Source organism: Papio anubis, chromosome 17 (assembly GCF_008728515.1).
Source record: "Papio anubis isolate 15944 chromosome 17, Panubis1.0, whole genome shotgun sequence".
Lineage (NCBI taxonomy): Eukaryota > Metazoa > Chordata > Mammalia > Primates > Cercopithecidae > Papio > Papio anubis.
In genome coordinates this window covers 68,322,491-68,349,625 of record NC_044992.1, presented here as the reverse complement: position 1 = coordinate 68,349,625, position 27,135 = coordinate 68,322,491, and the positions used below count along the sequence as shown (strand labels likewise).

At 48.5% G+C, this 27,135-nt stretch overlaps 3 protein-coding genes across 16 annotated transcripts; 2 read left to right on the top strand and 1 right to left on the bottom strand.

Moving 5' to 3' along the window:
* The first annotated feature begins 55 nt into the window (after positions 1-55).
* On the top strand, positions 56-3,999 carry SRSF2 (serine and arginine rich splicing factor 2). Of its 8 annotated transcripts, XR_639410.1 has the most exons (5): positions 72-668; positions 998-1,308; positions 1,587-1,690; positions 2,318-2,419; positions 2,918-3,999. XR_639410.1 is itself a non-coding variant. In XM_003913493.4 (3 exons), the coding sequence occupies exons 1-2, from the start codon at positions 307-309 to the stop codon at positions 1,299-1,301; spliced, it is 666 nt and encodes a 221-aa protein (XP_003913542.1). In that variant the 5' UTR covers positions 72-306; the 3' UTR covers positions 1,302-1,308; positions 2,318-3,999. The 8 variants fall into 8 exon arrangements, 2 of the variants coding, with proteins under 2 accessions (XP_009189585.1, XP_003913542.1); XR_639409.1 differs by lacking the exon at positions 1,587-1,690; XR_639407.3 differs by having other exon boundaries at positions 2,318-3,999.
* Positions 3,600-10,331, bottom strand: METTL23 (methyltransferase like 23). Of its 4 annotated transcripts, none has more exons than XM_003913498.5 (5): positions 9,989-10,331; positions 7,429-7,533; positions 4,274-4,511; positions 4,112-4,196; positions 3,600-3,963 (listed from the first exon to the last, which is right to left on the bottom strand). In XM_003913498.5, exons 2-5 carry the CDS (start codon positions 7,510-7,512, stop codon positions 3,798-3,800), a joined length of 573 nt encoding a protein of 190 aa, XP_003913547.2. In that variant the 5' UTR covers positions 7,513-7,533; positions 9,989-10,331; the 3' UTR covers positions 3,600-3,797. The 4 variants fall into 4 exon arrangements, with proteins under 4 accessions (XP_003913547.2, XP_031513661.1, XP_009189588.1 ...); XM_031657801.1 differs by lacking the exon at positions 9,989-10,331 and adding an exon at positions 9,636-9,813; XM_009191324.4 differs by lacking the exon at positions 7,429-7,533.
* Positions 10,332-10,362: 31 nt separating this feature from the next.
* Positions 10,363-27,134, top strand: JMJD6 (jumonji domain containing 6, arginine demethylase and lysine hydroxylase). Of its 4 annotated transcripts, none has more exons than XR_002517804.1 (7): positions 10,363-10,818; positions 11,321-11,709; positions 13,748-14,034; positions 15,560-15,695; positions 16,137-16,225; positions 16,985-17,123; positions 18,941-19,349. XR_002517804.1 is itself a non-coding variant. In XM_009191311.4 (7 exons), exons 1-7 carry the CDS (start codon positions 10,690-10,692, stop codon positions 26,920-26,922), a joined length of 1,470 nt encoding a protein of 489 aa, XP_009189575.2. In that variant the 5' UTR covers positions 10,363-10,689; the 3' UTR covers positions 26,923-27,134. The 4 variants fall into 4 exon arrangements, 2 of the variants coding, with proteins under 2 accessions (XP_009189575.2, XP_017806490.1); XR_639402.1 differs by having other exon boundaries at positions 16,132-16,225; XM_009191311.4 differs by lacking the exon at positions 16,137-16,225 and adding an exon at positions 26,661-27,134 and having other exon boundaries at positions 18,941-19,068.
* Position 27,135: the final 1 nt, after the last annotated feature.

Genomic DNA, 27,135 nt, shown 5'->3' with positions numbered 1-27,135 from the left:
GGTAGGGGCGGGGCGCGCGTCATGGACGTTACGGGGGGGGCACGGCAGGCCAATCAGAGGATTTCATTTCCGGGTGGCGCGGGCGCCATTTTGTGAGGAGCGCTATAAACGGGCGCTGGGGCCGGCCACCCGCTCAGTTGTTGCTCAGGTGCGCTCGCTGGCGGGGCTTGTCTGCCCTGTTTTCCTGCAAGGCCTTTCCCAGCGTCCCCACGCGGAAAGCAACTGCCTAAGAGGCGCGGCGTCGCACCGTCCAGAGCTGAGGAAGTCGGCGCCAGTTCGTGGGGCTCCAGGCCGCCAGTCAGAGCCATGAGCTACGGCCGCCCCCCTCCCGATGTGGAGGGTATGACCTCCCTCAAGGTGGACAACCTGACCTACCGCACCTCGCCCGACACGCTGAGGCGCGTCTTCGAGAAGTACGGGCGCGTTGGCGACGTGTACATCCCGCGGGACCGCTACACCAAGGAGTCCCGCGGCTTCGCCTTCGTCCGCTTCCACGACAAGCGGGACGCCGAGGACGCTATGGATGCCATGGACGGAGCCGTGCTGGACGGCCGCGAGCTGCGGGTGCAAATGGCGCGCTACGGCCGCCCCCCGGACTCACACCACAGCCGCCGGGGACCGCCACCCCGCAGGTATGGGGGCGGTGGCTACGGACGCCGGAGCCGCAGGTAAACGGGGCTGAGGGGACCGCGGGAGGCGGGGCGGGGCGCGCGGGAGACCCGGGCGGCCTCACAAAGGTCCGCGGCGAAGCACGTGGTGCGGGCTCGGACGGGGCGGGGGCTGCACGCCGCGGACCCTGCGGCCGCCCCGCGAGCTTCCGCCGTCTGCGACCCGGGAGTGGCCGGGGTGTGGGCGGCGCGGGGCGGAGGACCCCGCCTCGCGACTGGGGAAATGGCGTCTGGCGGCGAGATAATGGCGGCCTGGGCGGGAGCGCGCGGGCGGGGCCGGCCCCGCTGCCTGGAATTAACCCCGCTGTGCTTGCTCGTCCCGCCTGCAGCCCTAGGCGGCGTCGCCGCAGCCGATCCCGGAGTCGGAGCCGTTCCAGGTCCCGCAGCCGATCTCGCTACAGCCGCTCGAAGTCTCGGTCCCGCACTCGCTCTCGCTCTCGGTCGACCTCCAAGTCCAGATCCGCGCGAAGGTCCAAGTCCAAGTCCTCCTCGGTCTCCAGATCTCGCTCGCGGTCCAGGTCCCGATCTCGGTCCAGGAGTCCTCCGCCGGTGTCCAAGAGGGAATCCAAATCCAGGTCGCGATCGAAGAGTCCTCCTAAGAGTCCTGAAGAGGAAGGAGCGGTGTCCTCTTAAGAAAATGGTAATGTCTGGGAATCCGAGACACATAACCCTAATTCATAAATGGGATTTGGGGTAGGTCTTTTTGAGCCGTGTTAATGTAAGAATGACTCCTATCGTTAGGAGTGCTGCTCGGAGGTTACTCACCTTTGGGAGTAATACTGAAGAGAGGGGTCTGCAGAAAGGATGTGTATGAAGCTTAGATAATAATGGCTGTTTCATAAACTGTTTGAGACCTATTAATGAAAATGACTATTTCTTGCTGTTTTTATCCAACGTCTGCATTTTCCCCCTTTAAAGCTGCGGTCTCCTGTTTGATAAAAGAATATTGGCCAGTATTGCAGATTTTAACTGATTTGGCTGATCCTCCAGGGACCAGTTTCTGTGGGCGTGTATTGGAGCAGGTTTGTCTTTAAATGTTAAAGATGCACTATCCTCTTAGAGAAACAATCAGTTCAACTATTGTTGTACTGACTGGGACTTCATATTCTAATGGATGTGGCAAACGAATTGCAATAAGAAGCAGTGAACATTTGGAACCCCAAAAGAAAGTTACAGGTATTGCACTGGGTGGGGAAAGGATAGTGTGTCTTTAACTCTTAAATTGTTTGGTCCTATTTTTTAAAAAGGAAAGGGCCCTAAGTAGCTCAGATATTAAAGTAGTATTCTCAATTACCAATGTTTCATTTGAAACAATTTATCTTAATGAAATATAGACCAATTCTCTGATTTCGAGTTGTTTTTGTTTGGATACAGCCCTTTTTTTTTTCTTTTTTTTTCTTTTTTTTTTTTTTCTTCCCCTTACCTTTCTTCACCTTGGGTATTTGGCCAGGAATATGTAAATTCAAACTTGTACATGCTGATGGTAGCCTTTGTGAAATTTTCCTAATTGGGCCTTTAAAAAACATGGCTGGGTGGAACATTTCTGTACCCTACTGGTTTCACCAGAGCCTTAGTAAGTACATGCCTGAAACTGAAACCATGTGCACTTTAATGGAAGGTGAGCTGAACTTCTTTCTTTTCAAACCTAGATGTATCGGCAAGCAGTGTAAACGGAGGACTTGGGGAAAAAGGACCACATACTCAGTCCATCGAAGAAGAGTCCTTGGAACAAGCAACTGGCTATTGAAAAGGTTATTTTGTAACATTTGTCTAACTTTTTACTTGTTTAAGCTTTGCCTCAGTTGGCAAACTTCATTTTATGTGCCATTTTGTTGCTGTTATTCAAATTTCTTGTAATTTAGTGAGGTGAACGACTTCAGATTTCATTATTGGATTTGGATATTTGAGGTAAAATTTCATTTTGTTACATAGTGCTGACTTTTTTTGTTTGAAATTAAACAGATTGGTAACCTAATTTGTGGCCTCCTGACTTTTAAGGAAAACGTGTGCAGCCATTACACACAGCCTAAAGCTGTCAAGAGATTGACTCAGCATTGCCTTCATTCCTTAAAATTAAAAACCTACAAAAGTTGGTGTAAATTTGTATATGTTATTTACCTTCAGATCTAAATGGTAATCTGAACCCAAATTTGTATAAAGACTTTTCAGGTGAAAAGACTTGATTTTTTGAAAGGATTGTTTATCAAACACAATTCTAATCTCTTCTCTTATGTATTTTTGTGCACTAGGCGCAGTTGTGTAGCAGTTGAGTAATGCTGGTTAGCTGTTAAGGTGGCGTGTTGCAGTGCAGAGTGCTTGGCTGTTTCCTGTTTTCTCCCGATTGCTCCTGTGTAAAGATGCCTTGTCGTGCAGAAACAAATGGCTGTCCAGTTTATTAAAATGCCTGACAACTGCACTTCCAGTCACCCGGGCCTTGCATATAAATAACGGAGCATACAGTGAGCACATCTAGCTGATGATAAATACACCTTTTTTCCCTCTTACCCCTAAAAATGGTAAATCTGATCATATCTACATGTATGAACTTAACATGGAAAATGTTAAGGAAGCAAATGGTTGTAACTTTGTAAGTACTTATAACATGGTGTATCTTTTTGCTGATGAATATTCTGTATTATAACCATTGTTTCTGTAGTTTAATTAAAACATTTTCTTGGTGTTAGCTTTTCTCAGAATATGTCCTGGTCTTTTTTTCCCCCATTTATTTGAAGGAACTATGCAATTTTGTGATTGTTGCTGACTGCATAGTATGGAAGTGGAATATTTAGTGCCTATCATTTCCTAAGTTAAAGTGGAAATGCTAGTTGAACACCTAAAAGCAATGCTTTAATGTGGCACTTTTCTTGAGGTTGTGATACCCCCTTCTCAACCTAATTTATATCCTATTTAATGACAAAGGAACAATCCAAGTACTTGTAATATGTATTTTAATTTTTGTTTCATATGAGTTAATGTAAGTGTTGTCTAGGTGACATCAAAATCTGATGCAAACAGACTTGACCATCTTCAGACCCACTGCATTCTCAAGCTGAAGGGGTCTGCTCATAGTTTGTGTGCCAGGTTGCTCATCAGTATTGATACTGTCCCAGAACAAGTTGTAGGTGTAATTCAGAGACTGTCCTTTGCAAAGGAAATGACCAGCATTTCAACTGTATGTCTTCCTGGAAGGGCAGATTCTGCTATATCTTCTTTGTCTGCATCAAAAGATTCCAGAGGAATATGGACACATTTCATATCCCATTTGTAGAGTAAAGCTTCAAGTGACCAGTCAGCACTTAAAAAAAAAAAATAAATGGTTTTTTTAAAGTCATGCCTTTTCTGTTTTGCTTCAGATATATTTTATTAAATTATACATTGCATGGGTAGAGTAGAGTAAGGCTTAAGTTACATACAAAAAGTAAGCTAGGGTTATCCATACTTGCCTTCTAACTTGATAAGTAGACCACAATTGGACCTTGGGATTCTTGTGCATCAAAAAATATACTGTAGTTAAAATGTCTTCAAAATCTGAGAAGAAAGGATTTATGAATAGACTTTCATACAGCATCACTGGCCAAATGTACTATTGAGCCAAAAAAGTTTACCTTCTGGTTCAAAGAACACATCAGATGCAAGGATAATATCTTGTGGTGGTAGAGCCAGAAGATCCCAAGATACATGACCCCAAGTTAGTCCTACCACCTGCAGCTGTGGCAGGTTATTCATTTGGCAGCTTTGCCGACAGACTTCCAGACAGTGAGGCAGTTCTGAGCTGTCTGACAGTATTACTTCTGCACCACATTTGGCAGCCAAAATTCCTGGAAGGCTCACTCCAGCTCCAATCTAGTAAGTTAGAAAAGATGGCATTTAACAATTATACTTGGAACTGCAAAAAATTGGGAATCTTAGTACTTTTTCATTCTTTCATTTTTAAGTAAGCATAGTCAGTCAATCTGGGTTTCTTTCTGTAAAACGTGTACCACAACTGAACATTACTATAAACATGGCAAAAGTGCATTCCTTATGAATCGACTGCTAAAGGGTAAAAGCTGAACCCTTCAATTTTAACATTAAAGGGCCATGTATCGTAACTGGCAGTTAATTGCTATGCACACAGTAGTAGTTTTGGGGCACTTGATTCCTCTGCCATGATTTTCAGTTTTTGGGGTTTTGTTTGTTTTGTTTTTTGTTTTTGAGTCTTGCTGTTTTTGTTTTGTTTTTTGTTTTTGAGTCTTGCTCTGTTCCCCAGGCTGGAGTGCAGTGGTGCAATTTCGGCTCACCACAACCTCTACTTCCCGGGTTCCAGTGATTCTCCTGCCTCAGCCTGCTGAGTAGCTGTCTACCAAGCCCAGCTAATTTTTTTTTTTTTTTTTTTTTGAGACAAGTGTTTCATTCTTGTTGCCCAGGCTGGAGTTCAATCTTGGCTCACTGCAATCTCCACCTCCTGTGTTTGAGCAATTCTCCTGCCTCAGCCTCCCAAGTAGCTGGGATTACAGGCGTGCACCAAGCCCAGCTAATTTTACATTTCTTTAGTAGAGACGGGGTTTCTCCATGTTGGTCAGGCTGGTCTCGAACTCCAAACCTCAGGTGATCCACCTGTCTTGGCCTCCCAAAGAGCTGGGATTACAGGCGTGAGCCACCATGGCCAGCCACCCAGCTAGTATTTTGTATTTTTTAGTAGAGACAGGGTTTCACCATGTTGGCCAGGCTGGTCTTGAACGCCTGACCTCAAGTGATCTGCCAGCCTCAGTCTCCCAAAGTGCTGGGATTACAGGCATAAGCCACAGCACTCGGCCTAGTTTTCACTTCTGTTAGCATGTTCTATAGTTGATTGCTCTTCTGTAGCTAAAACCTAACAGATCTGTAACATGGCTTTCTAGTAAAGATTTTCCAGTTGGGCCTTGAAAGTGGCAAGACGCTTTGTAGACACTAAGAAATAATACCAGAGAATGCCTTCATAAGTATTAGCATAAACAGAAGCTTCCCATTTTCCAGTTCAAGGAAGGACATAGAGATTAATTCTGAGTGCCTAGCAATTACAACTAGGGCCAGAGGTGTGTGCCAAATCCTACCCCTAATTTCATTTACTTGGTGTAGTAAAAGTTAAGAGTGGGATGTTAAGCTTCTGGTTTGTCTATTTAGCCTTTGGTCTTAAGTATGGTGTGAAAGTCTATTTCTGCAAATGTGGTAAAAATGGTTTTTCCAAGCCTTCACCAGTCTGAGGCCAGATAGGTTAGAAAGAGAATGGGATACATTTTTTACACTAATCTCAACATTTCCAAAAACAGAAAGGGCTATACTACGGTCTGAACGTTTGTGTTCACCCAAAATTCATATGTTCAAATCCTAATTACCCATCTGATGTGAGTCTTGGGGGGCAATTACATAAAGGCAGAGTTCTCATGATTAGTGCCCCTATAAAAGGCACTGGAGAGTTGCCTTGCTTCTTAAGGCACTTAAGAACACAGAGGTACTGAACTAGAATTCTGGCCCTCACCACACTGAACCTGTAAGGACTTTGATCCTGGGACTTCACTGCCTCCAGAACTGAGACACAAATGTCTTTATTTTTAGATTTTTGAGATGCAGTCTTGCTCTGTCGCCCAGGCTGGAGTGCAGTGGCATGATCTCAGCTCACTCCAACTTCCACCTCCCGGGTTCAAGCGATTCTCCTACCTCAGCTTCCTGAGTAGCTGGGACTACAGGCATGTGCCACCAGGCCTGGCTAATTTTTTCTATTTATAGTAAAGATGGGGTTTCACCATGTCGGCCAGGCTGGTCTTGAACTCCTGACCTCAGCTGATCTGCCCACATTGGCCTCCCAAATTGCTGGGATTACAGGCGTGAGCCACAGTGCCCGGCCAGAGACATAAATTTCTGTTATTTATAAGCTACCCAGTTTATGGTATTTTGTTACAGCAACCTGAATGTAAAAAGCCTGCATGACACTGCTGGGACGCCTAAAACAATGGCCTTAAAGACTGCCACAGCCGTGGAAGGGATTCAGGGGCTTCATCTAGAATAGCGGTCAGCAAACTAAAGGGCTAGAGAGTAAATATTTTAGGCTTTGTGGTCCACCTATAGTCTCTAACACTTCTTTCTTTTTTCTTAGAGACAGGGTTTCACTATGTTGACCAGGCTGGTATCAAAATCCTGGGCTCAAGAGATCTTCCCACCTCAACCTTCCAAAGTACCAGGATTACAGGTGTGAGCCATCACACCCAGTGTCTTTTTTAAAAAACCACTTCTTTTTTTTTTTTTTTTTTGAGACGGAGTCTTGCTCTGTTGCCCAGGCTGAAGGGCAATGGTGCGATCTTTGCTCACTGCAACCTCTGCCTCCAGGGTTCAAGCAATTCTCCTGTTTCAGCCTCCCAAGTAGCTGGGATTACAGGCATGCACCACTGTGCCTGGCTAATTTTTGTATTTTTAGTAGAGAAAGGGTTTCACCATGTTGGCCAGGCTGGTCTCAAACTCCTGACCTCAAATGATGCCCCCGCCTCGGCCTCCCAAAATGCTGGGATTACAGGCGTGAGCCACCGTGCCCAGCCAAAAAAACCACTTTTTAAATGAAAAAAGTTCCAGGATTATCTCTGTACCTTAAGACAAAAACAAAACATTCTTAGCTCACAGACCTTACAAACTAGTTAAATTACCCGATTTAAAAATACTTAACAAAAGCTAATAACAAGCAGTATACACATGTAAACTTAACACATCTGAACATAACCCAGAACTCTGGAAACTTCAGGGGCATCTGTACCTCTAAGATGGCCTTGCCTGGCAGAGATCTTCTGTGAAACCAAAGGTACTGGGCCAGGACCACAGCACAGGGCCAAACATACATTCCATACTGGAGATGCAGGACCTGAAAAGAATGTTTTTGTGTGCCATAAATAATTTAGCTGCTGGAAGTTGGAATCATTTATACAGCAATTTCTGTCAGGCATTGGCATCCATTACAAAAATGGCAACCCTGTTCAGCAATCCATGACCTTTGGGAATATAAAACTGCAATGCAATGTGATAGAAACTCTTGATAGCATTCTTCATTCAACAAGTGCTTCTAGTGTCAAGAGTATCAGGGACCATTCTTAGACTGGGGATGTAGCTCTCCCTGAGCACATACCCTACTGTAGAAAGACAGGCAACGAGCAAGCAAATAAGATAGTTTTAGTCAGGGGCCGGGTGCGGTGGCTCACGCCTGTGATCCCAGCACTTTGGGAGGCTGAGGCGGGGGCTCAGCTTCAACACGGGCCGGAGGAGGTTGCAATGAGCCGAGTGCGCTGCACTCCCAGCCTGGGAAACAGTGACACTACGTTCAAAAAAAAAAAAAAAAAAAAAAAACAAACCACAGGCGGTGGCGGTGGGTCACGCCTGTAATCCCAGCACTGGGAGGCTTGGTGAGCGGGGATCATGAGGTCAGGAGATCGAGACCATCCTGGCTAACAGTCGAAACCCGTCTCTACTAAAAATACAAAAAATTAGCGAGGCGTGGTGGTGAGCCTGTAGTCCCAGCTACTCCGGGCTGAGGCAGGAGAATGGCGTGAACCGGGAGAAATGGAGTTTCGCGGTGAGCCCGAGATCATGCCACTGCACTCAGTTTGGTGACAGGCAAGACTCCAACTCCAAAAAGAAAAAAAAAAAAAGAAAAAGAGGCTTCTATTCTCACAGGCAGTACCATCACCCCCTACATTTAGGAGGAAATGCAAGTGTATTTAAACGTGAAGCCAGCTGGGCGCAGTGGCTCACGCCTGTAATCCCAGCACTTTGGAAGGCCGAGGGGGGTGGATCACCTGAGGTCAGAAGTTCAAGACCAGCTTGGCCAGCATGGCAAACCCGTCTCTCACTAAAAATACAAAATTAGCAGCTAGGCATGGTGGCTGAGCCTGTAATCCCAGCTACTCCAGAGGCTGAAGGGCAGGAGAATCACTTGAACCCGGGAGGCGGAGGTTGCAGTGAGCCCAGATCGTGCCATTGCACTGCAGTCTCGGCGACAGAGCAAGACTCCGTCTCCAAAAAAAAAAAGAAAAAAAAAATCCCTGAAGCCAGATTAGGTGTGGTGGCCGACGCCTGTAGTCTGTTACTTGAAAGGCTGAGGTGGGAGGATCACTTGAGCCCGAGGTTGAGGTTGCAGTGAGCCCACCACTGCACTCCAGGGCAAGAAAGCCAGCGTCTGGGTCAAAAACAATAAAACGTGAAGCTGTTTGGAGACAATCAGAAATAGCCTCCACTCCAATCTTTTGGTTTTTTTCCTCTTTTTGACAAGGTCTTGCTCTGTTGCTCATGCCTGAGTGCAGTGGCCTGATCATAGCTCACAGCAGCCTTGACCTCTCTGGCTCAAGCAATCCTCCCACCTCAGCCTCCGGAATAGCTGGAACTACAGGCACACGCCACCATGCCTGACTAATTTTTCTATTTTTTGTAGAGACGTAGTATCACTATATTGCCCAGGCTGGTCTCAAACTCCTGGTCCCAAGCGATCCTCCCGCCTCTGCCTGCCATTTAACTTCTCTAAAGCTGTTTCTTTAGCATGGGACATGCCTCACAGGCTGCTGTTAAAACCAAATGAAATACAGCAACGTGAAAGTGCTTTGAAAAACCGAAGACAGGCAGGGCATGGTGGCTCACTCCTGTAATCCCAGCACTTAGGCAGGCGGGAGGATCACTTGAACCCCGGAGCTGGAGGTTGCAGTGGGCTGTGATCGCGCCACTGCGCTCCAGCCTGGGCGCCAGAGCGAGACAGTGTCTCAAAAAAAAGAAAAGAAAAAGAATTATCATTGAGAGTTTTGTGGCAGCTGTGAGCTTAGAGAAAGAAGCGAGGTCCAACCGAAAAAACTATTAGGGCACCAAATAAAACTGGAAACCCTGGTCCCAAAACTCACACAAAAGTGAGAGAGAAGGATGAATCAAGAAACCCTTGAACAAGATCAAAAGAAGCATTAGAGGTCAGTCAAGAATGTCACTTTCCTGGAAAGAGCGATTCGATGTGGAGAAAGCCGGCCCGGCGCGGAAGCTAACGCCTGTAATCCTAGCACTGTGGGAGGTCGAGGCGGGAGGATCACTTAAGCTTACAGTTCGAGACCAGCCTGACCAACATAGTGACCAGGGTCACTTCTTGGCAGGGTCTCCAAAATTCTTACTGAGAGACATTTAATGCACCGAAGGGACTCATATCCGACGTTTTCGCTCCGGGGGCCAACCTAAAGCAGGAAGCTGCGCAGCTGAGCGTCCGCATCCCGCCGTCCCTCAGGACCCCAGCCAAGTCAGCCGAGAACCGCTCCTGCCCTCAGGCGCCTCCCGGCGGGTGCTGCTGCACGCACCTGCGGGACGTGGACCTCCAGGACGGCCCCGTCGGCTCCCGGGCCCGGCTCCTCCGAGAATCGAAAGCGCTGGGCCCGGACCCCCTGTCCTCGGAAATCGTGCTCGCTCAGGGGGGCGTCGTTGGGCCCCGGGTGGGCGGGGGACCGTGGAAGGCTCCGGGCTGCCAGGCTGCGCAAGCGGGAAGCCCCGGGCCACGTGGCTCTAGCACCTGACTGCAAGAAAGGGAAAGCACGGCGCTGGTGATAACCCTGCCGCGCTGCAAGCGAAGAAACCCCGGAGCAAGGCGAAAGAGACACAGATTCGCAGGACTGGCAACCGGCGGCTGGCGCGACCGGAAGTGATGCGCACAGCGGCCGCGCGGGAGGGGCGGGGCGGGGCGGGGCAGTGACGCAGCCGACGTGACCTTCCCAACATGGCGAAGGCCCGCCGTGTGTGAGGGCGGACCCCAGGGGCGCCGAAGCCAATGGCAGACCGCGAGAGGCGTGGGGGCGGGGAAGACAGCGGCCGCTTGCCCAACCCGAGACTCGGGAGGTGGCTGGGGAGTGAATTTTCTGGAAGGCGATTTTAAAGGCGCCGGGACTGAGCGAAGGGCGTTTTGGTGCTGCCGCCGTCGCCGCCGCCCAGGCCGGGGAGGGGTGCGTTAGTGGCAGGAAGCGGGCTGCGCCGAGGTCGTAGCGGAACCAGCTGGCGACCCCGCAGAATGAACCACAAGAGCAAGAAGCGCATCCGCGAGGCCAAGCGGAGTGCGCGGCCGGAGCTCAAGGACTCGCTGGATTGGACCCGGCACAACTACTACGAGAGCTTCTCGCTGAGCCCGGCGGCCGTGGCGGTGAGCGGGTGGGGTGGGGGTGGCCAGGCCGGGCATCGGCACCTCCAGCCGCTGCGCACTTTTCTCTGGGCCCGGGGCTGCCGTCGCCCCGAGCGCGGCACCTGGGACCTCGTAGAGGCTCAGCCGCACCCCGCGGAGTTTGGGGTCCCCGAGGCGCGGATTCCGGGGCGGGCCTGCTTCCTCCCATGCTGTGGCCGCTCGTCTGCTCCGGCGGACGACGGGAGTCCCATGCCTGTGGCGCTCTCAACTAGAAGGCCGGTCGTCCCTGACTCCTTTGGGCGGCGGGTCCCCTCGGGGACCTGGCTGTCAAGGCTCTCGAGGGGGTGGCTGTAGGAACGACGTGGCCTCACGCACGCGCCCTCCCCCCACCCCGGAGGAGCCAGATGAGAGTCAACTTCCTTCGGTTTGCCATTACCAATTAGCCTTGGGGACACCCTTATCTGCCACTGGACTTCTTTTTTTTTTTTTTTTTAACTGGACAGGTCTTTTCTAATTCCCTCAGGATAACGTGGAAAGGGCAGATGCTTTACAGCTGTCTGTGGAAGAGTTTGTGGAGCGGTATGAAAGACCTTACAAGCCCGTGGTTTTGTTGAATGCACAAGAGGGCTGGTCTGCGCAGGAGAAATGGACTCTGGAGCGCCTGAAAAGGAAATATCGGAACCAGAAGTTCAAGTGTGGAGAGGATAACGATGGCTACTCAGTGAAGATGAAGATGAAATACTACATCGAGTACATGGAGAGCACTCGAGATGACAGTCCCCTTTACATCTTTGACAGCAGCTATGGTGAACACCCTAAAAGAAGGAAACTTTTGGAAGACTACAAGGTGCCCAAGTTTTTCACTGATGACCTTTTCCAGTATGCTGGGGAGAAGCGGAGGCCCCCTTACAGGTAAAGTATTCTGCAGCTAAGTGGTTAAAATCTTTTTTTTGAGACGGAGTTTCACTCTTGTTGCCCAGACTGCAGTGCAGTGGTGCGATATCGGCTCCCGGCAATCTCCATCTCCCGGGTTCAAGCGATTCTCCTGCCTCAGCCTCCTGAGTAATTGGGATTACAGGCATGCGCCACCACACCCAGTTAATTTTGTATTTTTAGTAGAGACGGGGTTTCACCATGTTGGTCAGGCTGGTCTCGAACTCCCGACTTCAGGTGATCCGCCCGCCTCAGCCTCCCAAAGTGCTGCGACTGTAGGTGTGAGCTACGCGCCCGGCCTGTGGTTAAAATCTTATCTACAACAGCATTTGCTCACTGAGTTCAGTTGGTAATCTTTTTTCGAAACAGTGAGTACTCTCTCAGCTGTGCATTGAACTCACTTAGGGGGCTCCTAAGGCCTGTCTGGGCCCTGCTGGGGAGACTGATTTAATACGGGTGATGCCGGCATCAGAATTTCTGAAAGCTCTTCAGGTGACCTGAATGTGCAGCTAAAGTTGAACCACTGATCTCTTTTTTTTTTTTTTTTTTTTGATACGGAGTCTTGCTCTGTCGCCCAGGCTGGAGTGCCTTGGCGCGATCTCGGCTCATTGCAAGCTCCGCCTCCTGGGTTGACGCCATTCTCCTGCCTCAGCCTCCGGAGTAGCTGGGACTACAGGTGCCTGCCACCACACCCGGCTAATTTTTTTTTTTTTTTTTTTTTTTTTTTGTATTTTTAGTAGAGACGGGGTTTCACCGTGTTAGCCAGGATGGTCTCTATCTCCTGACCTCGTGGATCCTTCTCGGCCGCCTCCCAAAGTGCTGGGATTACAGGCTTGAGCCACCGCTGCCCCAGCTGAACCACTGGATCTCTAAGGGAAATTTTTAACAAGTCCAGCAATACACCGTGATTCGCGGATTTTTCTTTTTCTTTTTTTTTTGAGACGGAGTCTCACTCCTGTCACCCAGGCTGGAGGCAGTGGCCGGATCTCAGCTCACTGCAAGTCTTCCGGCCTCCCGGTTTACGCATTCTCCTGCCTTCAGCCTCCCAGTAGGTGTGGGACTACAGGCGCACCACCTCAGCCTGGCTGTTTTTGTATTTTTAGTAGAGAGGGGGTTTCACCGTGTTAGCCAGGATGGTCTCCATCTCCTGACCTCGTGATCCACCCGTCTGGGCCTCCCAAAGTGCTGGGATTATAGGCTTGAGCCACCGCGCCCGGCCTCTTTTCTTTTTTCTTTTTTTTTTCTTTATTGAGATGGAGTCTCCCTATGTCGCCCAGGCTGGAGTGCAGTGGCACGATCTCGGCTCACTGCAGCCTCCGCCTCCCGGGTTCAGGCAATCCTTCTGTCTCAGCCTCCTGAGTAGTTGGGGTTACAGGTGCCCACCACCACACCCAGCTAATTTTTGTATTTTTAGTAGAGATGGGGTTTCACCGTATTGGTCAGCCTGATCTCGAACTCCTGACCTCAGGTGATGCACCCGCCTCGGCCTCCCAAAGTGCTGGGATTATAGGCGTGAGCTACCGCCCCAGCTGATTTTTCTTATTTTGTTAGGAATCAGTCCATGAAAAATGCGCTTAGTGTTTCTGTGTACCAGAATTTATACAATCTTTGAAATAAAGATGATATAATATATCACAAAATTAAAACCTGGCCAGGTGCCGTGGCTCAACCCTGTTCCAGCACTTTGGGAGCCCAAGGTGGTTGATCACTTGAGGCCAGGAGTTCGAAACCAGCCTGACCAACATGGTGAAACCCTGCCTCTACTAAAAATACAAAAATTAGCCGGGCATGGTGGCATGCGCCTGTAATCCCAGGTACTCAGGAGGCAAAGGCAGGAGAATCGCATGAACCTGGGGAAGCAGAGGTTGCTGTCAGCCAAGGTCACACCACTGCATTCCAGCCTGGGTGATAGAGCAAGACTCTCTCAAAAAAAAAAGAAAAACTAAAAACTTACTGTTTTGTGTGGTATGTGTGTAACTAAATTACACTTCACATCTTGGATATCTCCATTCTGTAGGTGGTTTGTGATGGGGCCACCACGCTCTGGAACTGGGATTCACATCGACCCTTTGGGAACCAGTGCCTGGAATGCCTTAGTTCAGGGCCACAAGCGCTGGTGCCTGTTTCCTACTAGCACTCCCAGGGAACTCATCAAGGTGACCCGAGAGGAAGGAGGGAACCAGCAAGACGAAGCCATTACCTGGTTTAATGTTATTTATCCCCGAACACAGCTTCCAACCTGGCCACCTGAATTCAAACCCCTGGAAATCTTACAAAAACCAGGAGAGACTGTCTTTGTACCAGGTATAGATGAACTGGAAGAAAGTACATTCTTTGATTTCAATATTTTGTCATTTTGAAGCAGAACTGTTAGAGAGTGAGTCCAGAAAATCCTTTGGATGCTGCCTGGTAAATGAACTGGTACTTACCTCTGACAGTAATGTATCTATAGCGTCACATACTTTGGGAGCTCTTGTTCACATTTTACACGGCTGTAAAACTCTTGATAAACTATGTAGGCCGGTTGCGGTGGCTCACGCCTGTAATATCAGCACTTTGGGAGGCCGAAGTGGGTGGATCACTTGAGGTCAGGAGTTTAAGACCAGCCTGGCCAACATGGTGAAACCCTGTCTCTACTAATAATACAAAAATTAACCAGGCGTGGTGGTGGGCGCCTGGTTAATCCCAGCTACTTAGGAGGCTGAGGCAGGAGAATCACTTGAACCCAGGAAGCGGAGGCTGCAGTGAGCTCAGATTGTGCCACTGCACTCCAGCCTGGGTGACAGAGCAAAACTCCGTCTCAAAAAACAAGCTGTATGTAAAGATGCAACTTTATCTGCGGTAGTCACCTATTGTCTTTGTATATGGGTAGCGACTTATTTGTGTTTCTGTAAATTGGGGTTTAATTCCTTTTTTTTTTTGAGATGGAGTCTCGCTCTGTCACCCAGGCTGGAGTGCAATGACACAATCTCGGCTCGCTGCAACCTCCACCTGACAGGTTCAAGCGATTCTCTTGTCTCAGCCTCCCAAGTAGCTGGGAATACAGGCGCATGCCTCCACGCCCAGCTAATTTTTTGTATTTTAGTAGAGATGGGGTTTCATCATGTTGCCCAGGCTGGTCTTGAACTCTTGAGCTCAGGCAATCCACCCACCTCAGCCTCCCAAAGTGCTAGGATTACAGGTGTGAGCCACCACCCCCAGCCAGGGTTTAATTCTGTAAATTGAGTTGGAGGTCTCACTGTTATCCAGGCTGGCCTCCTTGGTGCAAGCAAGCCTCCTGCCTCAGCCTCCCAAAGTGCTGGGATTATACGTGTGAACCACTAAGCCCAGCCTAAATTGGGTTTTTGATGCACTGTAGCACTGTCCGGGTTGAGTCAGGAAATCCCACACCAGACAACTGCACTTTGGTAAGTGAAGGAAAGTGAGCGTATTTAAAGTAGGTGTCCTCTTCCTAGAAGCTGAAGAACTTTATGCTTTTGCACTTTTGGTCACAGCTTTGGATTAACAGGAGTGAACAAACTTTTTCTATAAAGGGCCAGGGAGTCAATATTTTAGGTGAGCCAGACTGTCACAACTACTCACCTCTGCCCTTGTAGCTGGAAAGCAGCCCTAGACAATCCGTCACCAGATGGGCATGGCTGTGCTCCAGTACAACTTGATTTCCACAAACAAGTTATTTGCAATCCCTGGATCAGAAGGAACATTTACTACCCTGTATGTCTGTAGGCTCTCCCTTATGGATAGGAGTTCCCAATTTCTGGTGTGTGTGTTACACAGTAATTAGATAGGATCAAACCTTGTTTAACTGTTTTTATTTGTTGGATTTCAGGAGGCTGGTGGCATGTTGTCCTCAATCTCGACACTACTATCGCCATCACCCAAAATTTTGCCAGCAGCACCAACTTCCCTGTGGTATGGCACAAGACGGTAAGAGGGAGACCAAAGTTATCAAGGAAATGGTATAGGTGAGAGTCATTTTGTTGTTATTTCTGCTTGGTTTCAATTTCGACCCCAGAGATAAAATGGCGAGTCCACTGCTGCGATGTTGTGTGCGCGTTGCAGACAGGCCTGGGCAAAGCTGGGGCTGCCGATCCTCTGGGTAGAAGAGAGAGGGGCCAAGGTCAGGGCGAGTCCTCAGGGTGTTTGCCAGCCTCGAGGTGGCAGGGTGAGACTCTGCATGTTGAATCCAAGCCAGTCAGTCAAAACGTCATAATTGGGATTGTTTCTCATTTTGTTTTGTTTTTTGTTTTTCAAAGCTAGCGCTAGCTAATTTTATTTGGGTTTTATTTGGGTTATTTATTTTTCTTACCCAGAAGCATTTTTCCCATTTGAACTTAATACCTTGAGTTCTTGTGAGTGAGGTGACTGCCCTGGAGACTTAGCTCCTCTGTTTATCCACAGAACAGATACAGCACGGGCAGCGGCAGTGCAAGCCACCCACAGCCACCCCGTGCCACTGTGTCCCAACCCTGACCTGGAGGGACCAGCTCTCGGGGTAAGAGAGGGATTCTGGCTTGTTCTGTGCTCAGCCTCCCTGCTGAGAGGGCCAGTAAGGGTGGTGGCTTCTGTTCTCCCTGGACTCTTGGGCATCTGAGGCCCACTTACCCCGCCCCGTAGGCCACTGCGTGCTGCGATCTGGTCACACCGCAGGCCTTATCATACAACAGGCCTTTTGTCACTGGTTACAGTGGATGCCAGACAAGGTTTCTGAAGGGGAGGGCTGCTGCTCTTCAGTTCAGTTTTACGATCCCAGTGAGGGGGGACCATCTCTGTTATTTGACACCTCGTATTTCTTACAAATCTAATTGTTTCTGCTCTTAGAAATAGAATCTAACCAATGCAGCTCTGATCATTATGTGCCGTGCTGTGGAAAGGAAAGATTTTTTAAAAATCAGCTGGGAAAGGTTCAGGAAATAAAACTAGGAAGAGGAACTTTTTCTCCCAAGGGAATAAAACTAAGACTAAAGGAAAATTGTGCCTCGTGTGTTGGTGGCATAGCTGGCTCATTTGTGCAGGTGGTAGTATATTGTGTGTAGTTAGCATAGTTTTCCTTGCAGAAAAACTCGGGCACTGTATTGGGTTTCTCTTGTTCCCAGCCTGGGGTTTTGTCCTCACCATTATACAGTACCCATTCTGAATGGACACACCTGGCATTCCCAGGTGTTTCTGAGAGACACAGGCCTCAACTCTAAGTGAGTCTTTGTGAGTGGGTATGGCTGTCAGTGCACTGAGAACAACACTTCTTGCTTCTCAGGATCTTGAAGCAAGAGCACCCCGAGTTGGCAGTCCTGGCAGACTCGGTTGACCTTCAGGAGTCCACAGGGATAGCCTCCGACAGCTCCAGCGACTCCTCCAGCTCCTCCAGCTCCAGTTCGTCAGACTCCGACTCAGAGGTGAGGCCTTGCTCGCTCGCTGGCTGGCTCCTGGAGCCTCCAAGGCTCATGTCACTCAGCCACAACCAGGTGTGACTCTTCCTCCTCCTGTCCAGGAGAAGGATATAGAAGTTTTTCCACCTTGGTCTAAGGGTTACAGTTGTCACCATTCCTGCTGAGTGGTGTATCTTGCCCATTTTACAGCTTCGCACATGTGCATGAATTGTTTGTTTGTTTGTTTGTTTTGAGACTGAGTTTCGCCCTTGTTGCCCAGGGTGGAGTGCAATGGCGCGATCTCGGCTCACTGCAACCTCTGCCTCCCAAGTTCAAGTGATTCTCCTGCCTCAGCCTCCCTGGTAGCTGGGATTACAGGCGCGTGCCACCACACCCACCTTTTTTTTTGTATTTTTAGTAGAGACTATAAACTCTATATACTTTAGTAGGATTTCGCTATGTTGGCCAGGCCGGTCTCAAACTCCCGACCTCAGGTGATATCCGCCTCAGCCTCCCAAAGTGGTGGGATTACAGGCGTGAGCCACCATGCCCAGCTAAGAACTGTTAAAACAGCCTCGAGGTATCGGGTGTTTGGGGATTTAGTGAAGTAAATGGCTTAAGATGAAGTAGCAGTGTCAGATTTCAAACTCATCCTTCTGACCTCGAAGCTCATATGAAGAATTTCCCCCATGGATGGTGAATTGTAAGCCTAGAAATTCAGCAAATCCAGTGACCTTAAACTTGAAGCTGACAGTAATACTGGGTGAGAGGGCCCTGCACCTCGAACAGGTGAAATTTCTATCTCAGCCTGGCGCGGTGGCTCACACCTGTCATCCTAGCATTTTGGGAGGCCAAAGTGGGTAGATTACTTGAGGTCAGGAGTTCAAGACCAGCCTGGCCAACATGATGAAATCCCATATCTACTAAAAATACAAAAATTAGTTGGGCATGGTGGTACACACCTATAATCCCAGCTACTCAGGAGGCTGAGGCGGGAGAATCGCTTGAACCCAGGAGGTGAAGGCTACAGTGAACCAAGATCACACCACTGCACTCCAGCCTGGGCGACAGAGTGAGACTTTGTCTCAAAAAAAAAAAAATTCTGTCTTTTCACACAGTCTACTGATTGAGTCTTTTCTCGTCAGGCGGGAAACGGGCTCTGGGAATGTTCAGTGCTGTACCTAGTTCCTTTCATGCATCAGGCTCTGTTGGTAGAGTGAAATCTCATAATGCACTTTCAGAATTCTGACTAAAAGATTTTTACAATGGGTATCGTATTCAGACAAATAACTGCACCGTTAAGAGAACAGTGGGCCGGGCGCGGTGGCTCAAGCCTGTAATCCCAGCACTTTGGGAGGCCGAGATGGGCGGATCACGAGGTCAGGAGATCGAGACCATCCTGGCTAACACGGTGAAACCCCGTCTCTACTAAAAATACAAAAAACTAGCCGGGCGAGGTGGCGGGCGCCTGTAGTCCCAGTTACTCAGGAGGCTGAGGCAGGAGAATGGCGTAAACCCGGGAGGCAGAGCTTGCAGTGAGCTGAGATCCAGCCACTGCACTCCAGCCCGGGCGACAGAGTGAGACTCCGTCTCAAAAAAAAAAAAAAAAAAAGAGAACAGTGGAGGGATACTTGGCCTCTGAGGGAAGTTTGAAATTCTTAGGGAGCCAGGAACATCCAAGGAGGTGGCTATGAAGGCTGCATTGTGGAGCTCCCATAATGACTGCTTTGCATCTGGGAGAAAGTGACCAATATCTGTGCTGTCTCCCGAGGTCAGAGGTTTGTTTAATGAAGAAGTGGGTTGCGTCCAGGCTGACTCCTTGTTTTCTCTCCTCCTGTGTCCAGTGCGAGTCTGGATCCGAGGGCGATGGGACAGTGCACCGCAGGAAGAAGAGGAGGACGTGTAGCATGGTGGGAAACGGGGACACCACCTCCCAGGACGACTGTGTCAGCAAAGAGCGCAGCTCCTCCAGGTGACCCAGCAAGGCTATTGTCTGTATGGAAGGACACGCTCGCGGCAAGGGCAGGGCCTGGGGAGGGCGGCCTGTCCAGTCCTGCAGACAAGGGGAGGCCTGACAGAGCCTGAGAATGAGGACGCCCTCGGCACGGGAACCCATTCACTTAGCGTTTGCTCCAGTAGCTTTCCCTCTGCTACCGATGCAGATAAACGCGGCTTGTTTTACTCAGAAAGGCAAGAGAATGTGAATGGTGCCAAAAAAACCCTTTATTTAATAAAAATTGAATCCATTTTCTATCTTGGAAATGTTTTCCTTTGAGAATACCAGAGCATTCCCTTATTGCTCTTCTCTTGATGGTCTTGAGGGAAAGCAGTGACTGCTGCTGCGCCTCCTTGACTGTGGAGTCGTTGTCCCAGCAGTGAAGGGAGAGCCATTGGAAAAGTCACCCGGCATCTTCTGCAGAACCTGAGGCATGGTCTCTTGCATTTTCTCCCAGTTTGCCATTGCTGCTTGAGTGCTCAGCCAAATCAGACAGCAGCAGAGAACTCTTCTTTTTTTTTTTTTTTTTTTTTTTTTTTTTTTTTGAGACAGGGTCTCGCTCTGTTGCCCATGCTGGAGTGCAGTGGCATGACCATGGCTCACTGCAGCTTCAACCTTCCAGGCTCAAGCGATCCTCTTGCCTCAGCCTCCCAAGTAGCTGACTATAGATTCACCCCACCACACTCAGCTTATTTATTTATTTATTCATTTATTTATTTTGAGACAGAGTCTCACTCTGTCATCCAGGCTGGAGTGCAGTGATGCGATCTCGGCTCACTGCAACCTCCACCTCCCAGGTTCAAGCAATTCTCCTGCCTCAGCCTCCCGAGTAGCTGGGATTACAGGCATGCGCCACCACGCCCAGCTAATTATTTTTTTATTTTTAGTAGAGGCAGAGTTTCACCATATTGGCCAGGCTGGTCTCAAACTTCTGACCTTGTGATCCACCCACCTCGGCCTCCCAAAGTCCTAGGATTACAGATGTGAGCCACCATGCCCGGCCAGCTAATTCTTATTATTATTTTTAGTAGTGACGAAGTCTCTCTGTGTTGCCCAGGTTGGTCTTGAATTCCTCGCCTCAAGTGATCCCCCCACCTCAGCCTCCCAAAGCAGTAGGATTATTACAAGCATGAGCCACCTCACACAGCTTTTATAAAAACTTAATCACATCTCCAAGTACAAGATTGGATCTAAATAAGTTAAAACTTAAACATCTATTTGCAAGCACCTGGGCATGTAACAGGCTCATAATGAAATTTGTTCACTCTCTGCATTTGTCTGCGGTCTTTAAATGCTACAGGTCTTTGATGTGCTGGTTGAAGGGTTAAGAGAAATTGTTGGAAGATAGTAAAATACTGAAGGTGAAGCTGGGCATGAGCTCAAGCCTGTAATCCCAGCACTTTGGGAGGCCAAGGCAGGAGTATCGCTTGAGCTCAGGAGTTCAAGACCAACTTGGAGAATATAGTGATATCCTGTCTTTAAAAAAAAAAAAATATATATATATATATATATATATATATGTTTTAATACTGACGTTCACAGGATTTTGAATGTCTGAAGCCCTTGACTGCTGAAGGTGACATTCCTGTTACATTCTCTCCCCCAGCAGCCGAGTCTTTCTTAAATGCATTGGGGAAGTGCAGGACCCACAGTCCCTCCTATCATGTATTCTCTATTCTCTGTGGGTTAGCTGAAATTCAACGGGGAAATTCAAGTGACATAATCAAACTAGAATGTGCATTTCTCAACCTTTGATGTCCTTTCACAGCCATACTTAGACTCTTTTTGCCTTTTTAAATTGTTTCTATTATTATAGATTTATATCTGCACTTGATCTGTGACTTTGTAATTTGTAAAAAAACTCTGTAGAAAGCCCTGCCATGACTTCCACGTGGGGTCCCGGGGGTCCTGCTTTTAACATTGCCTTCCAGCTTTGCACCCAGCATGCTGTCTACGTGCTGATTACAGGCAGTTGTACTTTCCTTGGCAGGATTAGGGACACTTGTGGAGGCCGGGCTCACCCCTGAGCAGATAAAGAGACTCTCCCTGAGGTGGCTTCAGCGTAAGCTTTTGGCAGCCACCCAACTCAGTTCTCACGTCTTCTACTCCTACCTTCTCCTCTGTCTTCTTTGAATTTGGATATTCCTTCCCTGGTCCAAGCTCCTATCTTCAGTCAAATGCTGTTTTTACTGCTTCCTAAGGATAGATTATCAAGAAGTTTAACAGCTCGGCCAGCTCAGTGAAACACTGAAGCTAATGGGATGTTGGGTAAGAAGGTTCTGTGCCGTCTCATTGAAAACCGAGCCGGTCAACCACAAGGCTGGCGGGGTGTGATCCTTGTAACGTCTTGTTGTGTCTGTTACTCACGGATGTTGGTAAGGAGCTTCCACAGAGCCAGCTGTGTACCACAGAGACACTGAGAGTGGTGAGTGGACTTTGTATGTGAGCCAATTATGTGTCGGAAGGACTTGGAGTCTGCCCTCCTTCCAGTATGTCACCATCAGCCCACAAATGCATTCAGTGGCAGTGACCCAGCACCATCACCCACTGCTCAGTCTGTCTTAGGATTCCTTATCTTTTTCTCCATCATCATAGAGACTGAAATTTCAGGGGTGTTTTTGTGTAGTGTATTTTTTTGGGGGGGGTGATACATTGGGATTTTTTGTTTGCATAGAGTGGGAATGGTGTGCAGTGTGCTCTTACCACAGAACTTAAAGTATGAATAGGCTTCATTCTTCCCCACCACAGGATCCCTAAGAAGCGCTCACTTTGCAAGGTACTCTGAGATTGGCGTTCCTCATTTGTTTGACCTACAGACGTTAAGTGGGTGGCTTGTGTTACACATGGGGAGTAAATTGGAGATGGCAGGTCTAGTCTTTGCGGTCTGTTGATACTTCTAAGTAACTGGATGACTTTTTGGGGATTGACCAGCAGGTGACATCTCTTGCCCTCTTGATTCACCTGCTTGCCTTAATTTGTCCCTAAATTCAACTAAACTTAAATAAAAAATAAGAGGGGTTGTCAAGGCCATGGTGCCCACTTGGAAGCACTGCCTGGGCTGGAGCGTTGGAGGCATTGGCAGGCAGGTGGGAAGGAGCTCTCACTGCAGTGTTCACAGGCAGGGAGGCTGCGTGTGGATGCGTTAGAATTGTGTGCTGTTGCCTCTCAAAATAGCCACTAGAAACAGGTGTAACCAGGAAAATACAGGTCTCTGCCCACTGTTATTAACAGACTGTCATTTCCTGACATTGGGTCATGTGGCTTTAGGAGGCTGGTTCTCTATTTTTGTCTTAGTTCAATTTTTTGCCTCCTAAAATGCCAAACCCAGTATGTGGCTGGGTAGGTAGAACTGTGCTGCCTGCCTGCCATGGGGGCTGCTCTCCCGCCTTACCCTCACGCCCACAGCTCCCTTGGTTCTGTGGTGGGCACAGGATGTGTTTGGCTATAAAGTCAAACTCTGAATGTATAATCTCTTGGTAGTAACATCTGAGTGGTGTTGCTCCTCCTGCTTTTTAAAAAGACTTTTCTTGCCATCTACAAAAAGCTTTTTTCTTTTTCCCAGTATTGCTCCTGTGCTGCCACATTTGCCCTTTTTCCTTACTTTCCTCTCAATTTTCTATCAACCACTCCTCTAAACTTCAGTTTAAAATTAAAATAAAGCCCAAAAAGGCTATTTGCCGCCAGGGGGCGTGGTAGGACACGTTGCCAGTGGTCTGGATCGTAGAGCAGAAATTTTGAATTTTAAAAATTAGCCACCCAGGCCAGGTGCAGTGGCTCACACCTGTAATCCCAACACTTTGGGAAGCTGAGGCAGGGGGATCGCTTGAGTCCAGGAGTTCAAGACCAGTCTGGGCAACATGGTGAGATCCCATCTCTCAAAAAAATAATCTAGAAAATAAAGATTAGCCACCTGGTTTTCCTTCTCCAGATGCTAAAGGTGATTCCTGTTTGGTAACAGTATTCCAGAAATGAGGGGAATAACATACCTGATAGGCCCAAGTCAGCTCTGGATAGTACCGTGTCTGGATAGTACAGATTATGTGCTCCTGGGACATGCTTTGTTTATTCCTGCCAGGCCAGAAATTCAGCAGCCCTACCCCCTACCCTGCTTACTGTCACTGTGGGCTAGCCAGGCTCTCTGTTATGTAAGCACAGCAGGGGCAAGGTGGGGAAACCGTGTGTGAGAAAGGAGTGGCATGGTGGCAGGTGGCCAGTGTAGGGTAGGAAGAGTGGGTACCCAGAGACCACTTGTTCAGAAGTTAACTCTTCTTCCCATCTGGCGTGAGTTACTCCATTGAAGGGTGCCAACAACAATAAAGTGAAGGAGATAATGTTAGATTATTTTCAGGGATGATTCTCCAAGGTGACAGCAGATCTTAAAACCAAAGAGCTGGGTCCTGGAAGAAGGGGTCTTAGACTATTAACTTCTGATGGAAGGACCAGGGTGGGAGAGACATGAGTTGGGGACTGAGAACATCAGGAGGACCCTGGGTATGAGGACCTTTGGGGATGAGGCTTCACCATCAGCTGGAAGAATCCATGTACGTGCCTCTGCAGTTAGTGGTACTGGGATGTTTAGTGTGACATCCTTGAGGGGAGAGCCACTGAAAAGAGGAACATTATTCACATTTTGCTGTATTCTTGTAGCTGTCCGTGTCTTAATAATTCAAGCGTTCAATAGATGTTTGAGGGCCAGGCACTGCTCTTGAGGTGCTGGAGATGTGGTGACAAGCCCAGATCCCTGACAAGCTTAATGGACAGTGAATGTGCAGCTGCTCACAAGGCCGCTGGTGAGGGCAGGTAGAAGGAAGTGCAGACCTTCTTAAATGCAGGTGTACGGGCTCTACATGAAAGAGCGTAATTAACACCACTGTATACTTAAGGTAGTAACAGCTTCTTCGTAAAGTAGCAAAACTAAGGATCTGTGGAAAAGTTGCTGGTGCAAGTGCTTTACAAACTTACTAGAGACTCAGCCTTGGATTTAGGACTTTAAACAAGAGTATAGGATGGAACAAAATTTTTGCAGTAAATGTAAAAAATGCTGTGTAGGAGGTAGGCGGCGTATAAGGATGCCCCAGCTGTAGGTTCTTTAGATTGTCTTTAGTATTTCCACAAGTAAGTTGTTTTTGATGCGTGTACTGGTATTGCTGGTAGATTTGAAGTGGAGTCTGGCAGCTTCTTCCGCACTCCCCTCCCACTAGCTTGTGTCAAGGTGTGACACCCTATACAGCAAAACTAGATGAACTTATGCCCCCAGGCGGTGGCTCTCAACTTTCATTATTAGTTTAGAAATTTTGGTCAGGCCGGGCGCGGTGGCTCACGCCTGTAATCCCAGCACTTTGGGAGGCCGAGGCGGGCGGATCACAAGGTCAGGAGATCGAGACCATGGTGAAACCCCGTCTCTACTAAAAATACAAAAAATAAGCCGGGCGCAGTGGCGGGCGCCTGTAGTTCCAGCTACTCGGGAGGCTGAGGCAGGAGAATGAAAGCGTGAACAGGAGGCGGAGCTTGCAGTGAAGCCAGGATCAGCGCCCTGCCTCCAGCTTAGGCTGACAGAGACTCAGTCTCAAAAAAAAAATTTTGGTCAGGTGCAGTAGCTCGCCCCTGTAATCCCAGCACTTTGGGAGGCATTGGTGAGGTGGATCACTTGAGGTCAGGAGTTCAAGACCAGCCAACAGGCCAACATGCAGGGAAACCCGTCTCTACTAAAAATACAAAAGTAGCCAGGCGTGGTGGCATGCCTGCTCAGTCCCAGCTGGGTTGGCTGAGGCAGAGGAGAATCACTTGAACCTGGGAGGCAGAGGTTGCAGTGAGCTGAGATCATACCACTGCACTCCAGCCCGGGCAACAGAGCGAGACTCTGTCTTTAAAAAAAAAAAAAAAAGTCATCTAAGCCCCAGTGAACCTCCTGGAAGGAGAGCTAGCCCTGGCCAGCTGTCTCCAAGGTGACTGGATGCTGCAGAAGAACTGGGACTGTCTTCTGCGGACTCGTGCCTCCTGGAGTTGTCAGAACACTGTCCTGTGTCTGTCTAGCCATGGGGTCTGCCATGAAATGCCTGTGGATCTGTCACTGGGTTGGTATTTTTAACTTTCGCTTGGGTGAAACTTGTTCATCATTTTAAATAAAGCAACATGATTTGGAGTTGTGTTTTTGGCATTGTTTTGTCCTTATTTTCTTTCTTACTCATTTGAAAGTCAATAGAATGTACTTTGTCAGCAGAACAGGACTTTTTAAAAATGTATTTATACTTTAAAACAAAGAATGGGGCACAAAAGTAAGACCCTGGGCCAGAAGCGTAGACGCACACCTATAATCCCAGCTGCCCGAGAGGCTGAGGCCGGAGTGTCACTGGAGCCCAGGATTTCGAGGCTGCAGAAAGCTATGATCATGCCTGTGGATAGCCACTGCACTCCAGCCTGAGCAACATAGTGAGACCCTGTCTTTTTAAAAAAAAAAGAAAAAAAAAAAAAAGACCCAGTCTCTTTAAAAAAAAAAAAAAAAAAAGGAAAGAAAGAAAGGTCAGCTGGTGCGAAAGCTCATGCCTGTAATCCCAGCATTTTGGGAGGCTGAGGCGGGCAGATTGCCTGAGGTCAGGAGTTCGAAACCAGTTGGACCAACATGGTGAAACCCTGTCTACTAAAAATAGAAAAAAAGTAGCCGGGTGTGGTGGTATGTACCTGTAATCCCAGCTACTCAGGCAGGAGTATCACTCGAACCCGGGAGGCGGAGGTTGCAATGAGCCAAGATCACGCCACTGCACTCCAGCCTGGGCAACAGAGTAAGATTCCATCTCAAAAAAAAAAGAAAAGAAAGAAAAAAATAGGCCCATACACTGACTGAAAGTTCCACAGTGGTCAAAAGCTAGTTGCCCATAAATAAAGCCTATTTCACTTTTTTTTTTTTTTTTTTTTTTGAGACAGAGTCTCGTGCTGTGTCACCCAGGCTGGAGTGCAGTGGCGCGATCTCGGCTCACTGCAAGCTCCGCCTCCCAGGTTCACGCCATTCTCCTGCCTCAGCCTCCGAGTAGCTGGGACTACAGGCGCCCGCCACCACGCCCGGCTAATTTTTTGTATTTTTAGTAGAGACAGGGTTTCACCGTGGTCTCGATCTCCTGACCTTGTGATCCGCCCACCTCGGCCTCCCAAAGTGCTGGGATTACAGGCGTGAGCCACCACGCCCGGCCACATTTTATAGTTGGGGGCTCTTTTCATCAACCACCACTAAAAGGAAATGCATGGCCCTTTTAATATCATGCAGTGCAGCAGAATTCAGCTCTCCCTGTTGCTAGGGGGTCTTGTTTGTATATCTTCATTTAAAAAGAAGCACTTCATCTCACATCTTGGTTTGTATCACAGATCAGCTCAGGCACTGTAATTTTCCCAAAAAAGTATTAAATGCATCCTCAGCAAAAACTGGAACCGTGTTTTTTTAACATTAGGCCTTATGTTTGGCATGATACCTGACATGCCCGTCTTGTGTTTATTTAAAATAACTAAAGAGTGGGTGGGGCGTGGTAGGAAAATATGTTTTTGGTTACAACGTGTTTATCTCAAAATCCACTGTTCAGCAACAGAGGCCTGGGAGGATCTGGAGAAACAAAAACAATAGCCTTCATTTCCTTCACTGCACCCTCCCACCCTGCATGCATTCTGGAATTGTGCGAAGAAGAAAGTCCGGTAGGAGGAATAGCGTTGACCAAGGACCTGCAGCTGAATTTCAGGTCTACAGGGACGCCTGTGTTGAAGACTGCTGGCCTCAGCGCCGAAGGGAGCATTCACTGGCTGGGATCTGGAGATGTCCTCTGCGAAAGTGCATTAAGGCAACCCTAAGGATTAAAAGCAACTCCTGACATGCCTATAAAAACGGCAGTGGCTAAACGTAATCCGGCTTTTCATTGTTTTACAAGGCAATCCAGGCTGCTGTTTCCATGAATCTTCCCGGGTTTGCTTGTCTCTCTGCATTCCCCAACTAGCACTGATATTTCCAAAATGCTCTAAGACGAACTGCTGTACCAAGGCCAAAGATGACAATCTCAGGGCACA

Coding starts and splice junctions, on each gene's coding strand:
- SRSF2 (XM_009191321.3), top strand. CDS start 307: ATGAGCTACGGCCGCCCCCCTCCCGATGTGGAGGGTATGACCTCCCTC. Junction 669..997: donor TACGGACGCCGGAGCCGCAG/GTAAACGGGGCT, acceptor TCCCGCCTGCAG/CCCTAGGCGGCGTCGCCGCA.
- JMJD6 (XM_009191311.4), top strand. CDS start 10,690: ATGAACCACAAGAGCAAGAAGCGCATCCGCGAGGCCAAGCGGAGTGCG. Junction 14,035..15,559: donor AGAGACTGTCTTTGTACCAG/GTATAGATGAAC, acceptor GTTGGATTTCAG/GAGGCTGGTGGCATGTTGTC. Junction 19,069..26,660: donor AAAGAGCGCAGCTCCTCCAG/GTGACCCAGCAA, acceptor TCCACTGTTCAG/CAACAGAGGCCTGGGAGGAT.
- METTL23 (XM_003913498.5), bottom strand. CDS start 7,512: ATGTATGTTTGGCCCTGTGCTGTGGTCCTGGCCCAGTACCTTTGGTTT. Junction 4,197..4,273: donor TGTGTTCTTTGAACCAGAAG/GTAAACTTTTTT, acceptor CTTTCTTCTCAG/ATTTTGAAGACATTTTAACT. Junction 3,964..4,111: donor TCTACTTATCAAGTTAGAAG/GCAAGTATGGAT, acceptor TTTTTTTTTAAG/TGCTGACTGGTCACTTGAAG.